Raw genomic sequence first — 18083 nt, forward strand, 5'->3', positions numbered from 1 at the left:
GCACGTCTTCGCCCAATTTTATCAAACTTTCTCTGGATCATCCACAGACTTTACTTTGGACAGGATTTCACTGAAACGTCTTCATACTTCCAACCCAAAGGATTGCCACTTGGATCCCAGGATCATCCAGAGAAGCCTCAACATTTGTTTTCGTGAATGACACATCGCAGCTCGTTTTTCAAAACTTCATGAAACGAGAGCTAAATTCCATTGGCCCCCTTCACATTCAGGTGTTGGCACTCAATTTGTTCACAGGAAATAAGTGGGAAAATATGTCTTTTGCGATTCGGGTGAACATTCCCATTGAACTATCAACCGACCATCTCGTATCATTTACAAAAGTGTGATTTCAAGGTAGAAGTGAAACACGATGGACAAAGTACATCATGGTAACATCTTCAGAAGTGTCACATTGTGCATTCATCTTGACTAAAAGCATCAAGAGTCCCATCAGCTCTGGGCCCCAAACAAACTAATTTTGAAAATGTCACAGCTGATATGGACAAACGTCCTCATACCTCTGCAGAGAAGGTTATGTTTTCATTACTGGTTTATGCTAAATCCAGAAGGGGAAGTTTGGGGTGTGGGTCAAGAAAGACAATTAACTTTTGGAGCTAAATTGATACAATGCAGGATTTTTTTTGTCACTTTACTTATTTCTTTTCTCGAAATCTTTGTGAATTTGATCAAGAAAAAAAAGATCTGTCTCACTATAAGGGACTGGTATCTATGACCGTGTGCAAATTGGTGCAGCTTGTTTGAGTGTTTGACTGCTGGGCCTTGGCGGAGGTAAGCGCTGTACTAAGAGCCAGTCTAGTTATTAATAAGCTTGATTTAATCCTAAACAAATGTCATGGGCAAAAGTGGTGACAGCAAAAATGTTAACTGAAGATAATTTGAGGATGAAACCTTCGGAATTGACGGAGGACGTCTCTGGTGCGAGACAGATTTATTTGGGAAACATAATTAGATACAAATCTTCTGTAGAGAGGTCCGAAGATTCCACAAGGCGACAAAACCAAAGTGCGACAGTCTGATATATGATCTGTGGCTCGACACGGGATCTCTAGATCAAACATGCACATTTGTCTACGCATGTGTGCTCCCACTCATGCGTGCATGCATTAACTCGCAGCGGTGTCAGACGGCACTGATTAGTTTGTGCGACAGCGGATTAACAACAGCCACACACAGGTAGGCCTGCACACATGCGAGCACACACACATACAGAGCAGCAGCAAACAGACATATGTTCTGGAGGAGCGGGCTCAGCCATGGTGGCGTTGTATTGAGGGGACTCTGGGGTCTTTGTATAAATATACAAACCTCTACCCAAACACACCCGGCTGCCAGATCTCATCATGTGGTTTGAAGAGAGAGGTCAGAGTGTGAGACCGCGAAAAAGGTTAACATAGCCAAGACAAAGAGCGCGGACACAGAGAAGCTCAACTTTAACTTAGAAACTGTGGTTTTCATGTGTTTTAACTCAAACGTCAGGTTCAAATTTTAGTCTTGAACCTTCGCATGTCGTGACTGAAGTGGACCGAGGAAACGTCCACAGCAGGTTTCAACCCAGAGACGAAAAAGTGTCAAATTACTGTGATTCACTCGTACTGATTCAGATTTTAACGACTTTGGAAATGGGGATTACTATCATCGTGAAGAGATGAAAAAAAAAACATACATGACCATGTAGCACAGGGGTAAACAAAGGCTGAGGTTATATTTGCTATATTTACAACTCAATCTGACTTCAATTTGTAACTGAAAGCTAAACAAAGTAAGGAATGCATTAAAACAGTTACAAACGCATGGAAAAGTTCGGAACTATAGAGTATTTCAGTCTGAGGTCTACAGTTATCGCCGGAGACGAAAATTCTGTGGTGGAACCTAAAAGGACATTATTTTATCCTATTCTTTATTAGAAGTAAAATCTGTTACATTTTCTAAGCAGTTGAAAAACGATTTTGAGTATAAAATACCAAGCTGGCGGATTGGAATTTCAATATGTGACACGTCTAGACACAAAAACCTATAAGTCCAAACCACAAGCCAGAAATCTGTTGTTGGTTGGAGAACAAACAAAAAAGACATACTTAAGCAAATTAAACTAACAATAACCCATATGTGCAATGTCATCTGTCAAACTGTGACTTCAGCATCCCACCACCAAGGATGTTTCCAAAATCTCTGTGAAGTTATCTCACCGACTTCCTTATTCTATTCTAATTTGTAATGCTGCATGTAAGGCCCTCCTCCATTAGTGCAGTGCATTGTGGGGGAAATGTGCTCATCAACAGCACGCTCAAAAGTCGACCGTGTTTAATATGCAGACTGTCGGACTTGAGTTTGCTTCACACAAAATATACTCAAAAACCTGCTTAAAACAAAGTTTAGAACTGGGACACAATGGATACAACAAGTCAGGACACTTCCTGCTCGGCCATCTTTACTGAAATATAAATTGCTCCTCCAGTGATTTGATAAAGACCTTTTGTTGAGAGATAGATGACAAAAAACTAATTTGGCTCATTAGAGGATCCTGATGAGTTCCTACAGTAGGCTGGGTCCTACATTTCCCACAATGCAGCTCTATAACATCTTTTATCAGACCCTCATATCTGGGTAAACGCCCAGAAAACTTCAGGGTGAAAATCACCAGTATTACTGGGTCAGCTTTATTAATTAAGCATATAAATTATAGCTCAAAGCCACATTAGTAGTTGTGATTTCCTTTGGGCTTGACAGAATTACAAGCTGGCAGTATTTAAAGTACAGCTGAGAGGGATCATAATCTCTCTTTCTCATCTGCACACAGTTATATCACATCATCAGGCCGTGAGAGACAAAGTCTGAATGAGTCGTGCGACGGCCACAGACACAACAGGAGACAGAGGACAGCAGATCACAGACACACACATGTGCACACAAAGCACCCCCACAGACATCCCCGGCCTCATCTCCTTCCTTCGTGACTAAGGAACTTCAAACATGTAATTTAAGAAATGCTCTGCCCCAAAGAATGCAATAAATCTTGTGACAGCAAAGGCAGCAGAAAGGAGAAGGAAAAAAAAAAGGGAAGAAAGGAGGAGAGTCAGGCGCGAGCTCGCTTCTTCCTCCGCTGTGTTCGTGTGCGAGGGTGGGGTGTCGGCGTTAACTGATACAGCATCAAGCTGGGTGGTCCGGGGCCTACACACATACACCATTTCTGTGTACAAATAAACTTAACCCCCCCCCCACACGCTATTGTGGTCACCCCTCCCACTGCTTCTTCTTCGACATCTCTGGTCTTCACAGCTGCACAGTGTGCACGTGTAAACAGTCGAGCACATTCAGACATGTACGCGCCCACGCTCCTCCTTCTACAACAGGGTAAATAGTCCGACTATTAGGAGACAGTAACGATCAGATAATTACTAGTGTGGTTAAACAATTACAAAGATCAGGAAGAGATGAAGGGAGCAAAACACACCAAGCAAACGGATTCATGGGGTTTTTAAGCAGACCTGTTTTTATTTGAACACAATGTACAAAAAGGCCTATAGGTGGAAGAGAGCGTAGAACAGTCAAGCAGGCTTCTGATTGGTCAGTCGGCCGGTTAATCAGTTGTCCTCTGGGTTTTCCCGGCTCTCCGATAGGGTAATGAGGTGGGAGCTAGATCTCCATCAGCTGGTCCGTTCCGACGATGACCTCGTTAGTCCTCTCAGCTGAGGAGGACAAAGACATTCAGACAGAAAAGAAAACGTTAATAATAACTCTTCATCATTTTCAGGTTGTTTTCATTTGCGTTTGTCTGTTAGTTAGCAGCATTAAACAAAAACTACAGGACAGAATTCCATGAAGCTTGGAAGGATGCGACATAGGTCCCATTAAAGATCCCATTATAATTTGCGGCGCCGGATCAGGGGGCGGATTCAGGAATTTGTCATTTTCTTTTTTCAACATTTTCCGTTATTTCTCAGAGTTTAATTCATGGATCTTGATTTTAAAAAACCCGGCCTGCTTAGGGGACTGATACGTTGGAGTGATCCTAATCAAACTACAGATCTAGTGAATTTAAATGTGGGTTGATAAGGGGACTGTTGGGCCTTGGCAGAGGTGTGCACTCTACTCGTCTAGTTTACATGTTACACGTTTGATACCCTGTAGTCTTCTTCACTACATTTGCAGGCCTTAACATGCCTGACTTTTTAAATCAAGATCCATGAGTTATTCTCTGAATCAATAAACATTTTTGAAAAAGCCCCATCTCACAATGTCAACGAAAATGAAAGAACAAAAACAAATTCGTAAATCCGCCAAACCCTCGTGTAGTTTGTTTAGAAACACTGAAGGTAAACGTAACTCTGTTCAAAAGAAACATCCACATGTTGAGCAAGTGTATCATGGCTTGTGAGATTTGAGAAAATAAAAGCTAGAAGACAAATACTCATCATGCTTGAATCTGGCAAAATGTGGACGTTGGTATTAAAAACTGTTGTTTGGCAGGAGACTCCTCCATGTTTCATCAAGTAAATCAACAGGGAAACTTTTCAAAAAAAAGTCTTTGCTCTTTATTACTTTAATACCACACACAAATTTTACTGCAGCGAAATGTATTTACTGTAATGGAAAACCCATTAGGTTATTTCTGCGTATAACTTTTAATACCACAATGAACTGAATGGAAAACAAAGGTTGTCTGGAGGGCACAAATAAATGTATGTGCAATTTGTAGTTAATGGGCTATAACGTGCATATCCCTGTATGGTCCTTTCATTTATTTGACATCACTCCCAGAATCTCCTGCGTGGTAAGAGTTAGGTCACTCTGACCGCTACCTGAACCTCACTGAAAGAAATAGATGGTGCTTGAAACTACGTCTGCCAGCGTTTTCTCACTATCTTCCTCAACCCCGAACCCGGTTCAGCATGAGGAGAGCAGCCGCCGCGCCTCCCTCCATCCCTTCATCCCCGAGCACCAGTACCGATCCAAAGCAAACGGTGGAAGAGAGTAATGTTCCATCCACACGAGGCAAGCTTTAGTGTGAAGGAATCTGCTGCTCGGACTGGGTTTTCTCCGCTGAGTGTGTGCGTGTGTGTGTGGACGGGAGGACAAATGGAGCATGGGACAGTAGGAGAGGGAAGGAGAAGGAGTGACTGGAGAGAAAGGGGCAAGAAGTTACTCAGTTTGGGCCCTTTGATTTGTCCATAACTAAAAGTCTTTGTCACAGGGTTGACCCAAGTCCTGTACAGAAAGGTGCACACACCCTGCAAAGCCATGTCGTCCTATGCATTAGCATGGCATGACTTTTAGCAAGGTGATTTAACAAGATTTTATTTTTCTTCTTTCCTAAGTTTTTCTTATCTTTGCCATACTGGTTGGACCAGGAAACACCAAAACTGTACAGGAGGCTTTCTAACAGGAGTTTACATGGGGAGGCACCAAGTGGGATCAAGTTGGAGGGGTATTTTAATTGACTTTTAAATAAGTACTTGCTAAAACTATGTCTTAGTATGTTATGCAAAGCAATGTTCAGATATTGTATGAACCAGGAAGAACAGTAGTATGGGGCTAATTGTGAGAACGCAAATGTCTGTGAGTTGCTCCGACCTGTAGTAAAATGTCCAGAAAATGTCTGAGTGAGCCCATGTGAGAATACAGCAGGAAAATTCAGAGCCAGTGAGTGGGCGTGTTGACGTTTCTGACTTGTGACAGACGTAAAACTGAAACAAAACCCCAAAATTATCCATCCTTTTCTTTTTCCTCTTCTTCTTCTTATTTATGCATGTTGCCACTGTAAAATAAATACACCTGGACTGCACAACTGGGTTTTTTCTCAGACTTAGTGCCTTCGCCAATCATACGTATTTACAAATACAAATAAAAGACAGAAAATTGCCATTTGCTCATAAGAGACTTGTCTTGGAAACGAGTATTCTGTCCAAAAATAGATAAAAATGACAGAGAAGCACTTAAATGTCTCCAGGATGCATTATAAGATCAGAGGACAGTTTGACCTATGAGGCAGGAAACATGTCCATGTATGATGCCTACTTTATAAATGCAAGCACGTGTGCATTTGCCAGAGTGGCGACAGCGAAGGTGTGTGTCTTTTAAATATCAACACCTGATACACGCGCATGTGTGCACTTTAGCGGTGTGTGTGTGTGTGTGTGTGTGTGTGTGAGCGTGTGAGGTTGACAGTCAGGGTGGTCCTTTACTGCTAACAGCTTCAGCAGTGGAGTGGGTGTGTAATGTCTTTAGCAGCCTATGGTCAGTCAGTGAGACTGGTGTCAGAAGACAATGCTCTGCTTTTTCTTACAGTACAATATAAAGTCAAAGAGGAGAGTGGGTTTATAATTAGTTCAGTGTGTTTTAAGTTCAATAAACTGAGCTGATTTCATGACAAGGGCAGATTAACATGTATAAGTATATTAAGCTGTACAAGTGCACTTATAGCCAAATATTATGAGAAACAACGTCTGGTTTGTTTGGAATTTTCCAGTGCGAAATAGATTTTGATGTCCACCTATGTCTTAAATAGTGAGAGGGGCTTTTTGAGCGCCATTCACTCATGTTGGTTGCTACAATGGATATAAACTAGCAGTTTTGCTAGCTCATTTTCACACATTTGGTATTTTATACAACTGTCCCACTTTTTGGCTTCTGTTTGATTGCATTCATTGTTCCTCATGTGACTAAAACAAAGGTTGAAGTCGTAAATGTTCATAGGTTGAAACCAATAAAAGCTTTGTGTTGTTTTCTACGGAAATTCCCCAAAACTTATCATGCCCTTTGGTGCTGGAGGTTTAAGACCTTATCAGCGAGTGATTCACAGAAATTTCCCTGTTACTGTTCGTTTCCCTGAAGAGGAGGAACCAAGTACTGGAGGTGTTGTACCTTGTTCCTCTCCTTCAGTGACGCTACGTTACACAAGTTAGATTTCGTTACATCCCCTCGAGTCGTGGAAGACTGCAGATCAATCCTCTATCGCCATTCCTGAGGTTTCTCCCAGTCTTGATCTCCTGATAAGGTTTTTCAGTTTATTCACGAGTGTAAACACCTTGAGATAAGATGTCATTTTTGAGAGGGTCCTAACATAATGGGAATGGAAATTACAAGATGCTATATTCTAAACTTATTGCCATATCTTCAAAAACTTAGCATTCCAGGCTATGTTAAGAAAAGTTGACTAACTACAGTAGAATCCCTTTAAAATAAAAACTTATAACGATATAAATATTTTTAGAAATGACCAATTGAGAGAACAAAAAAAAAATCTGTGTTTGACAACCAGCAAGAGACAGAGAGATTTACACTCCATTAGAGAAACAGAGGCTGTTAAACCTTTACTTTACGTTTGCGTGACTGAGTTTTGGCCATACATTGTATGCAGAGCAATTATGCAACAAGGAGTCCAAGCTTCCAGGGTTCAATAACATAATGTGCTGCCTAGTCGGGAGCGTCCTGCCAAAAAAAGCTAAAGCCAGATTGGTTTTGTAGCAGTGATTGCTCGACACTGCATTCCTCTTCTGAGCTTCACGTACGGTTGGGCCAACAGCAAAATGGTACATTAGATCAGTCTGTACTGGTTTGAAGCGTGGACGACGTAATGCTTGGTTCTCAAACCTGTCGAAATGCTGCTCGGTTCTAAAATGACACTGGCACCGGCGTCCTTTAGGAAAAGAGGTATTAGTGCTCCCAGTTGTTCACTCAATTAGGCTGCTCAGTCTGGTAGCCGAGCTCACTCTCTCTTTCTCTATATGTGCGCGTCTGTGTGCGCGCGCGTGTGTGTGGAGGACATGGCTGGAAGCTGCTGCTGTTGAATTCCGGGTGGTCCTGTTCTGGCCCTGCTCTCTAACCTCTCCATCAATGTGACACGCACGCACTCACACACACACACCCATGTTTATACTTCTATCTTAGTGAGGACACTCATCGACATAATACATTCCCTAGCCCCTTACCCTAACCTTAACCATCCAAACTAAATGCCTAAACCTAACACTAACCTAAACCTGATTCTGACCCTAAAACCAAGTCTTAACCCTGAAACAGCCCATTGAAAAAGTGAGGACCGGTCAAAATGTCCTCAGTTTCCAAAAATGTCCTCACAAAGATATAAGTACAGGAACACACACACACTGAGCTAGCTTCGGGGACAAGAGGATTAAAGAAATAAAATAATCTCTGACAAATCTATCACAGCGACTTCAGAATTAAGAAACTTTCATAGTTGGCAGATACCACACACATACATTAGCACGTTGTCTGGGTCGGGCCAGAGAGAGGGGTGGACAACCTAACAGCCACAACCAACCTGGACATTACAAACTTTAATAGACACCATGTCTTGTATGATGGGTGGTGTTATATTGGAAAGCGTTTGTTTTCTTTCCAGTCTCAGTTTTTGCTGCTGTATCATTTGTTCTCTTCGTCTTTTGAGGCTTAGTTTCCAGTTGATTGTGGGGATTCAAAACATCCAACTTCATTTAAGGGCATAAAATGCTCAAATGTAGCCACAGTTACAGAGGGAAGAAATGAAATACAAGATCGAATGCTTGAGAGTTAGATGACTGTGTGTGTGTGTGTGTTTGTGCCTCACCCTCTGATTCGATCCGCTGTCCATTTCCAACCAGACAGTATTTGAGGTCTGCTCCTCGGCCAATGACGGCGTTACTGCAGATCACACTGCCCTGGATATTACACCTGAAAATCAAAACACACAAACGACATGAATCCCGTTCTTCTTATATGGCATAAAAACACTATGTGGTTCCCAACTGGAGTGTTTGAAGGCCTAGTGAGTCCCAAGATTAATACAAGTGACCACAAACACATATAAGTTAGTTTCCTTTTAAGGAACAGTAAATACTTTAACTGGTTTTAAAATCGTTCAAATCAAACAGTGTTCACAACCCACATTCAGGCCACAACCACTGATCGTCATGAGAACATATTGCTTAATTTTAAAGGTGGAAAGGATGGAAACAACCACTCTACAGATGACATCATTGCAACTTTATTAAAAACAACTCACCAAAACTAACGTTTAGCTTTGGTTGAAAACTTTGTTGTCAGTCTTATGACAGTTAAGAATAGAGGATTATAAAATATGTGTTAGTTGCAGCTGTAATGAACTAAACAATATTATTTTGACGTGCCTTGAAGTGCAGGAAGTGGCTAATCCTTCTGACCAAGTGATAGTTTGAGTAATTGAAGATTAATATTTTGCTGGGATAGGTTTCGTAGTGTTGAAACATTTTCTGTTTGCTCTTCAGGCTACGCTTGAGATCCCAACATGGTTCATATTCATATTTCTTCTTTGGAGCTTATGTACACACACACACAAACGGGCACATGCACACAGCTTAGCACGCTCATACTGGGAGCTGCCCAGTACAACCACAGCCTTCCTCTGTTGGCTGCGAACCCTCTCCCCTCCACAGTTGTGGACTGAGGTCAAACTGACAGTAGAGACATTCAGCGTCCTCCCACCTGCTTCGAAGACTCAGACATATGCTTCATGACATTAGCATATATGTGCAGTGTATTAAAAAACCACAGCAGGCCATGCGGTGTGTGTGTGTTTGCATGTGAAGACATTGTTGGCCCCGTGCTGCAGTCCCACCTGAACTACCAGTGCCAACCCACCATGCACACTCACATTCAGCCAAACCATCACCATAAAAATTCTTGGAGGGGAGACACAGACAGTCTTGTGTGTCCTGCGTCGGCTAATCGTGGAGGGCATGTGTGTGTGAAGGTGTGTGTGGGTTCGAGAATGTGTGTGTGTGTGAGAGTTTCAGAAGCTTGGGGAGCCCAGTGGAGAACACATGTTGATCTTGCCCAGGTTGTGACGCACACACACTTGGCCCCTCTGCACCTCACACACAGACAGGTTTGTATCGGCCCGATCTGTTCAGGTGGTTAGGCCTTAAGGGAGAGGGAGAAAGGAGTGTGTGTGTGTGTGCGTGCATGTGCGTGCGTGTGCGTGTGTGTGTCAGTGACTACCCAGGAGGTGCTGGTGGTAGATGGTGATGGGAGATTACAAGATTCAGAGTTTTGTAACATTAGAGAGAGTGGGAGAGAGCGAGAGACCACCAAAGAAGCTTCAGAGCTGAAACACCGCTAATTACTAACACCAGGGCTCCTCCTTGCCATGACCCCCCCCATCCTCCTTCCCTCTCTTACACTTACACACACACACAAACACACTCACGTCAACCCCCTCCTTCCGTGCCAACCCCCCCCCCCTGTAAAGTTGACCCCTACTATCCCCCTTCCCAAACACGCAGCGCTTTGTCAACAAGCTCTGGTCAGCTCCAAACAAAGAAGCCAGAAATGCTCGGGGTTTCTGCGACATGGCTGGGGTCTGCTAATCCCCTCATACTGGCTTTTTCTTTCCTTCTTTCTCCTTCCTTCTTATGTCCTCAAAGAAAGAAAAGAAAGAATTGCAATTTCTTTATTGCATGCTCGCTTGCTTGCTTTCCCCTCGCTTCTTTCTTCCCTTCCCCTGTCTCTCTTTATTCCTTCATGCCTTTGTGCGTGCACCTACATGGGCATGATGAGGGTCCCCATGCTGGCTGGCTGGCTGGGGTCCCTGAAAGGCTTAAGAGGAGATGGGGAGAGAGACGGAAACAGAGAGGAGAGAGAGAGAGAGATGGCGTCGGGGCCTTGGCGCAAAGAAAAGAGGAGGAGTAAGAAATTGAGATAAAAGACAAGGAGCCTGCGAACGAGTGCATTAAAGTCTCTTTCCACCAGAGTTTCTGGCTGAGAGACTGAGCAGATCAATCTGCATGCTAATGCTACAGTAGCTTCTGGTGCTGCTCTCTGCACAAGTCCTCTTTTGTGGCTACAAAGCATTTTGACCACTGAAACTACTGGTTACAGTTGAGAGCAATGCTGATGTGCACCCCCCCCCCCCCCCGCCCAACCCCAAGTTAAATCTTAACGTGGCAATTACAATATCTGCCTAATCCTGCATTGACCCTCTGAGTTTCCTCATTCATCAAAGTTGCAATTGAATGTATGTAATGTAACTGTAAACGACCAGGTTCATTAAGGTGATATTCACTCTAAGGCTGCATCTACATTACTACGTTTTTGTTTCAGAACGCATAATCTCTGCCACAGATTTGCCTGCCGTCCAAATGTCTGGAGTTTTATAGCCGCTAAATCGGAGAAGTTTGGAAACGCTGCAGGTCTCATTTTATTTCGAAACCTCCATGGCTGCGTTTTAGTCTGGACGGGCAGAAACGGAGATGTTTGGAAACGATGACACTCACAACCGCTTGCTGAATGGGTCTTTTCGGTCATGATGCAGCCTTCGCTGATTCGCCAGGCTCCTATCACACGACCCCATTCCAGAAGAAAACCACCGGTCCAAGAAAAGAAATCCATGATCTCACTTTTTTCCCCAGAGGTCTGCACTCTACTAAATGCGATTCTAATTCTTTATACTGATATTTCTTATTTTGACCATATTCCTACTGCTGTATCACCGCAAATGTTCCTTGTGGTGGATCTAATAAAGGATCAACTTATTTTATCTCAGCTGAAAAAGGAAGAAAAGAAGCACATTTGCACAACCTTATTCCTCGGCTAGTTTCTGTTGTAAATTGTGTCATTTGAAAATATTAGATGGAAAGAAGCAAGGAAATAGTCACGCTGTTTTAAAAAAAAACTTCATTCGTTTTGGCATTTGATGAGCTGGTACTGATGGAACTAATTTCGAATAGCATTGATCAAATAGTTCAGACTCTTGCTTGTGTGGATAACATCTTTCAAACCCACATGGTACCTCAACAATTCCATAACCAGCGTGTTTGTTTGGAACTGGTCTCTGGCTGGTTGCACACCAATAGATGCATTGTTAACTCAGCGATCCCTGTTTGACCCCATAGTGCTCAGAAAACAAAACCTGTTACACCTCCCATCGACAGACACACACATGCACAAGAATCCAACACACACGCGCACACACACAGGAAATGCAGTGAATGGAGTTCTACACATACCACTGCTTTTATTTGTAAAAAAAACAAACAGTGTTGAAAGAAGCAGCAGTGTAAAAAGTTGTTTTGATTTTTGGGTTAGTGTGTAGGAGGCGTGTAAAGGGAGATTCAAAACGCTCATTACAAGTTTTTCCTGGCAATTAAAGATGATTTATTTAATTTGGAATCTTTTCTCACTAATCACCACTTTGTCGCCCACAGTAAACATGTACGAACTGAACACCTACAAAAAGGACTCTAATTCCTGAACATGCCTCCGAGGGAAAATTCTTTTTCAGGCTAAATTAACGTGTTCGCAACAGCACTTCAACGAGTGTTTGCACGATGTGTGTGTTTTTCTGGGACGTGTGTGTTCTCACCCTTCCTCGATGGTAACCCCGTGCATGATGATGGAGTTGGCGACTTTGACTTTCTCCTTTATGGTGGTGGAGTTGCCAATAGTGGACCTCTTTATGGAGGTCTTATCTGCTACCTGGCACAGAGCTCCGATGATGCTGTCAGATCCCATCTGAGCAAACACAAACAGAAACATTACTTTGCATATATCCACACAAGAATCTTTTTTATTTTAAAAAGCATCAATGTAGCTGCATTCACGCCTGGCGTCCACAGTAATCTGCTATTTTTTAGCTTCTGAAACAAAGAACTGCTGGCCCTGTATACGTTTAAAAACTCTAGGGCCTCATTTTAGTCTGAATGAGCAGAAGCGGAACAGTCACCTGCTTTCGCTTCCTGATTGAGTTTTATCAGTCACGACTCGACTACCAGCGGTGAAGGAAAAGCGTTTCTAACACTTCCTTTCAGTAACAGTTCCACTTTGCTGTTAGTCAAAGAAATTAAATCCCTGTTTATATTTTTCACCGTTGCCGTTTCCCGTTCTTGATATTCTTGCATCTGCTTTACATCAGCACATGTATGCTCAGTGTACGTGAATGGTCATGTGACATCGATTTTCAGGTGTGCTAGTATCTTTTAAAACTATTAGTGTGGACATAGCCTTAAACAGAGATACATAGCAAATCCTCTACAGTAAATATCATGTGTAATTCAGATGCTGAGAGAATGAGGAAATCTAGAAGAATAAGCAAAGTTACTAATTTTGAATAAAATGCTCCCAGATTACACTAGCCAGATTATGGCTAGTGTACTGACCAGTGATAATTGTGATATGTCATTCTTACCTGACATTTCTCAGAAATGACAGCAGACGGATGAACTGCCGACTCCTCAAACAGCTTTGGGGCCTAGTAGGAAGAGGACAAAGGGGAGGGAGACATGAGATAAAAACCAAAGGAATAAAGATTAAAGACTGAAAGATTGATTCAAATGTCCACAATCTATCTGGTGTATTGAAACATTGAGTTAATTTTTTGTAAATTAAACTACTGTTACCAAGATCAATAACGAATCTTCATTGTTTAGTATGATCAGCAACAAAAAACAAAAAAAACGTTTTTTGTGCATTATGAAAAAGGTGAAAATTACATAAAAAGAGAGGGATAAGAGAGGAGAGAAATTATGCAATGAAATGACAGCTTATTTACTGATGATGTCTGACTCACCAGTCGGTTTGCCTCTATGTAAGCAGCCAGAGTGTTGACGCGGTAGCACAGGCTCTGGTCCGTAATGTGAACGTAGCAGCGCAGCTTTCCTCCGTGGTAAGCATCGCTCATGTCACCGTGATGGTCGTTCCAGCAGGAGCGCTCCTGGGCCAGCTCTAGGAGAGACTCGTCCCGTGATGAGATGAGGAGCTCTGAACGATGAAGAGACAGGAAGACAAGTGGGGACAGCAGCGTTAGCGGTAGAAAATGATGATGAGGAGATGTTGCATGGGCAGAGTTTAGATGTTCTCCATATTGACGCTAATAAATAAGATCCACAGCTATTTTAAATGAGTAACAGCGCTGTGGCTGCTCAGTGTTGTGTTTCCTGTGATGATGGGTCGGTGCGAACTCTGACCTTGGTTCGTAGAGGAGTCACTCATCTCCTGGCTCTGATCCTCTGAGTCCTCTTTGCTTTTGGGACGTTTGGTCGTTTTGGAAAATTGCTTCCGCACCAAATACGGTAGCAGCTCGCCGCGGATTGATGAGATGGACCTGTGAAAAAAAGAAAAGGAAGGAAAACATACTTCAATACACTTTCTAATCATCAATGAGGTGGAAGTTGTTCATCACTGAGTGTACAAGGGGTGAGGCTGAATGAAACGTAAATGAACAAGCAAGAAAACAAGTTCATAAATAACTGAATAACTTTTCCAGTGAGCTACATTCTGAATTCACTGGGAGCTGTGCATCTGAAATAATAAAAAAAAAAAGAGCACTGGGGTGATTTATGCATTTACCGTGACCTTGCACTGACTTGAATAAAACCATTTGCTGTTCTCAATTCCTCCTGTACTGGTAATGTCCTTGGCAAGTGGCCGGCTGCCATTTGAGATGTGTTTGACAAAGTTGGGCCAAAAAAAGCAATAAATTTATTCATTTCATGCTGTTCCAAGGTCACTCACTGCTTCATGTTACATACACAGTGACACAGTGCACTACTGTGGTGGTGATAGTCACTTACAAAGTGATATGATTCAAGATAAATGAGAGTTGACCACTCATCAAGGGATCATTTAAATAGCTGTGTATTTGTACTATATGATCTTAAGATCAGGCAGTAATAGTGACCTTTGTTATTTAGCACTAGCAGACAGCAGTAACATTAAGTTATCATTACTGTCAGACATATTCGCTTTGAAAAACACTTCAAACTGATAATTAGCACCTCAGAAGTTGAATCATACTTTCAAGTCTGTGTAAACCTGGAGGTAATTCCCCCCCAAAATCTTTTTCCTCTTCTCTTCTCTTCTCCGCTCTGTGCTGTGCTCAGTGTCTCTCTCCACCACCCCACACCCCCTCTTACTCGCCTTCTCTTACTTTCTTTTAAAAGGGAGATTAGAATTTCCATCTGAATGACAGGAGAAAAACAACAGTTACTCTGTCCATTTCTCTCCTTGAGCGAGAGCACGGAGGAGAAAGGAAGCGAGACAGAGGAGCCGTGAAAGGAAGTCCCAAGAAAAGAGCCAAAGAAAGAAATGAGTCATCTAACAAGGGAGATGATATATGGTGGCGGCAGAGGGTGCGTTAGTGATGTAATGATGTAAGATTTATATCTACATCTCTATGGCGATTCAAGTGTAACCCCCCCGCCTTAACCGAAAAAGAGGTGGAGAGTTAGTTATAGTTGTGGGATCTGTGTTTACAAGCTTGGCTTTAGATTTATTTATGTGCGAACTATGATGAAGACTAACTTCTTTTAAAATGACTGTAATATAACTACAGATTTCCACAAGCTAACTTATATCCTTGACAAAAACTGTTAGACTACACACCTCAGCAAAGATATAACAACACTACTTCGGGATTTTTTGCTTCATGCTGTTAACCTTTCAACTTCGTCTGGAGTACATCTGGATCCAGTCCCAATTTCCCCTGAGCAGGTTGTAAACAGACTGAAATACCACTGCAGCATCTGCAACGTCTTTCAAAGTGATGCTGCATTGATGCTGCAATATTACGACATGATAAACAAGAAAGTGGCATTAAACTACAGTGCTGGGTCTGTGTTTCTTTGGCTCAGCGTGAAATTGACGAGATCCTCGACTGACGTCTGCTGTGATGAAGCTCAAACCTACCCATGATTCAAAGTTCCTTCGTCCTTCATTCTGGCAGTTAAAAGGCTTCAAAATATTAGCTTGGGTTTTATAGTGCAACCGAAAAGCAGCACTATCCGTATTTGACGGCTGTGACTCAGGAGGTAGAGATGGTCATCCACTAACCAGAAGGTCGGCAGTTTAATTCCCACCTCCTGCAGTCTGCATTCTGAAGTGTCCTTGGGCAAGAACCCTACATTGCCCTAACAGCTTTGTAGGAATGGTGTGTGTGATAGAAAAAAAACTGCTATATAAAGACAATCTATTTGCCAGTTGATTCTGAAATGATCAAAACCAAACCAATTTCATATGGAGGAAATTCTTATCCTAAAATTTTGACTTCCCATTATAGTTTTAGGAAGAGAGGTTCAAACAAACTGCGCGAGTCTACTTTCCACTGACCCCTAAGAAAGAGCCAAGAAACTATTAATTAGCAAAACTGACACTAAAACCAAGTTAAATAATGAGGAGAGGTCATTTCACGTATCCAGAAAACCATTATGTCATCACTAATACCAGTTCTTAGTGGGAAAGATTTAATAGATGATATCAGAGGTTATTTTCAGAATCTAGCCAGGGGTATAGAGTCTGTGCAGCTACGGGGCTCCACTTGACACTGCTTCACTTCAGAGGCTAAAGGCCTAACAGCCTGCCTCAGTGGCACATAGTAAAACAAATTAACACCTCACTAGAATACCCTGCTAACAGGACCGTTCAAAGCCTCACACACCAAGTTACCATGTTTAACACTTAGTGCAGATTAAGCAGCACATGTGAGTTCGTGTCGACCTGTGCGGGTGTATGTGTGCACTTAAACCGGTCACTTTTCAAATTATTTTAAAAAGAAATTAGCGAAGGAACTCACTTGTTTTCTGTGAGGAAGTCCACCACCGCTTTCTTCAGACAGTAGAGGTGAGCGTCCACGAGGCCCGTTTTGATGTGCATCCTGGGATGTCTGCAGGTAAAAGAGACGGAGACAGAAAGTGATGTTATAGAAATATCATCCCTTTGTAGACTCACTGAGCTAAGATACACACAGCATTACAGTGAGATTTGTCTTGATGCATTCATTAGATTCTATATTGCTGCTTTCAGACATGCACTGGACTCCGGATAATCTCCTGAAATAAAGCGAAGGGGCTCCATGTAAAAACGCAATTCCTCGGGACTCTGTCCTGCCAGCCACTGCTCAGATAATGAATGAGCTCATGTGAGAATACAGCAGGAGACTATCCAGAGGATTCACCACATGGAAGTGGGTGTGTTGATGTTGTTTCTAACATGCGAGGAGGAGGCATGCGCGAAGAAGACAACGACGAAGATGTCAAATTTTGGAGATACGGGCCGATGCCGGTGACGTGATGTGCTGTAAGCGGATTTCTGTGTTATGTTCCACCTCCTGCATGTTCCACCATCCCTTTCCTGAACGATCTGGAGATTTCTGTGTTGTTGTGAACGTGTCTGACCTGAGATTCTCCAGCTGCGTTCTTCCTATGCTAATGGCACTCTGGGAAAAATCCAGACCCCTTTGTCAAGGATTTTTTTGAGCTGATGCCTTAAAAAGGGTTAACGAGATTGTACAGAAAGATTTTATGCACTGAAGGATAAATCAGAATGTGGATTTGTGGAGTCCCACCACACTGCATACACTTTCCTGACAAACATTTTAACCTTGGCTACTTGAAGGACAATTTGCTTTCATTCTTTTCATCATTTGCTGTTTTTGTGTTTTGTGTTTGTTTCTCATTAAATGAGCCTCCTTTCAATGTAAACCTCCTCTTTGCACATAAACAGGAACATTTGATGAAAACCAGACACCGCCCATAGGCTTACATAAAAGTCAAAGCACGGTGACATCTGTCTATTGTCGTCTGTCAGCCACCGTAGATGTCGTCCCGCAGAGCTGCTGCCGGTGAGACAGGTTTATGTTGGGTGGAGGGCCACATGCACACAGACACACTCATCCATCCATGCATTCACTCATGTATTCACACATCGACACATAGTTTGAGTTTGAATATGTGACATTTACGAAGCGAGACCCAAAGAAAACCATTTCATCCTTCAGGGTGCAATAAACAGATCCACCGTCACCCCTTCATCCTCTATGACTACCTATCCTCCTCTTCCTCTGGCCCTTTCAATCAGTACATAATAAAAACTGCAGGGAGCATTGTTCCTGAAAGGACCAATGGGCTTTTACATGTTTTAGCCCATTTACTACAAATCACACACACCTTCTATGTTTTCAAAGCACGCTGTAGTGATTTAGATTTTTAAAGTTGTAAAAGCGGAATGACTTGAAAAGTCTGTGTCTCATTACCACAAAACAATAATGAAACTTTGACAAAAATTAAAAGCAGACATGGCGCTCACTGTTCACAGTG

At 42.5% G+C, this 18083-nt stretch overlaps 1 protein-coding gene across 2 annotated transcripts in view; it reads right to left on the reverse strand.

Moving 5' to 3' along the window:
• Window positions 1–3484: 3484 nt before the first annotated feature.
• eif2b3 (eukaryotic translation initiation factor 2B, subunit 3 gamma) overlaps window positions 3485–18083 on the reverse strand; it is a 32016-nt gene continuing 17417 nt past the window's right edge. For both annotated transcript variants that reach the window (XM_034613070.1, XM_034613072.1), the window contains exons 6-12: window positions 16562–16651; window positions 13959–14095; window positions 13562–13752; window positions 13181–13243; window positions 12359–12507; window positions 8588–8691; window positions 3485–3707 (exon numbers count right to left, since the gene is read on the reverse strand). In XM_034613070.1, the coding sequence (XP_034468961.1) occupies window positions 3655–3707; window positions 8588–8691; window positions 12359–12507; window positions 13181–13243; window positions 13562–13752; window positions 13959–14095; window positions 16562–16651 (787 nt within the window). In that variant the 3' untranslated portion in view covers window positions 3485–3654. The remainder of the gene's footprint in view (window positions 3708–8587; window positions 8692–12358; window positions 12508–13180; window positions 13244–13561; window positions 13753–13958; window positions 14096–16561; window positions 16652–18083) is intronic.

Source organism: Hippoglossus hippoglossus, chromosome 17, assembly GCF_009819705.1.
Source record: "Hippoglossus hippoglossus isolate fHipHip1 chromosome 17, fHipHip1.pri, whole genome shotgun sequence".
In the NCBI taxonomy this organism is placed as follows: domain Eukaryota; kingdom Metazoa; phylum Chordata; class Actinopteri; order Pleuronectiformes; family Pleuronectidae; genus Hippoglossus; species Hippoglossus hippoglossus.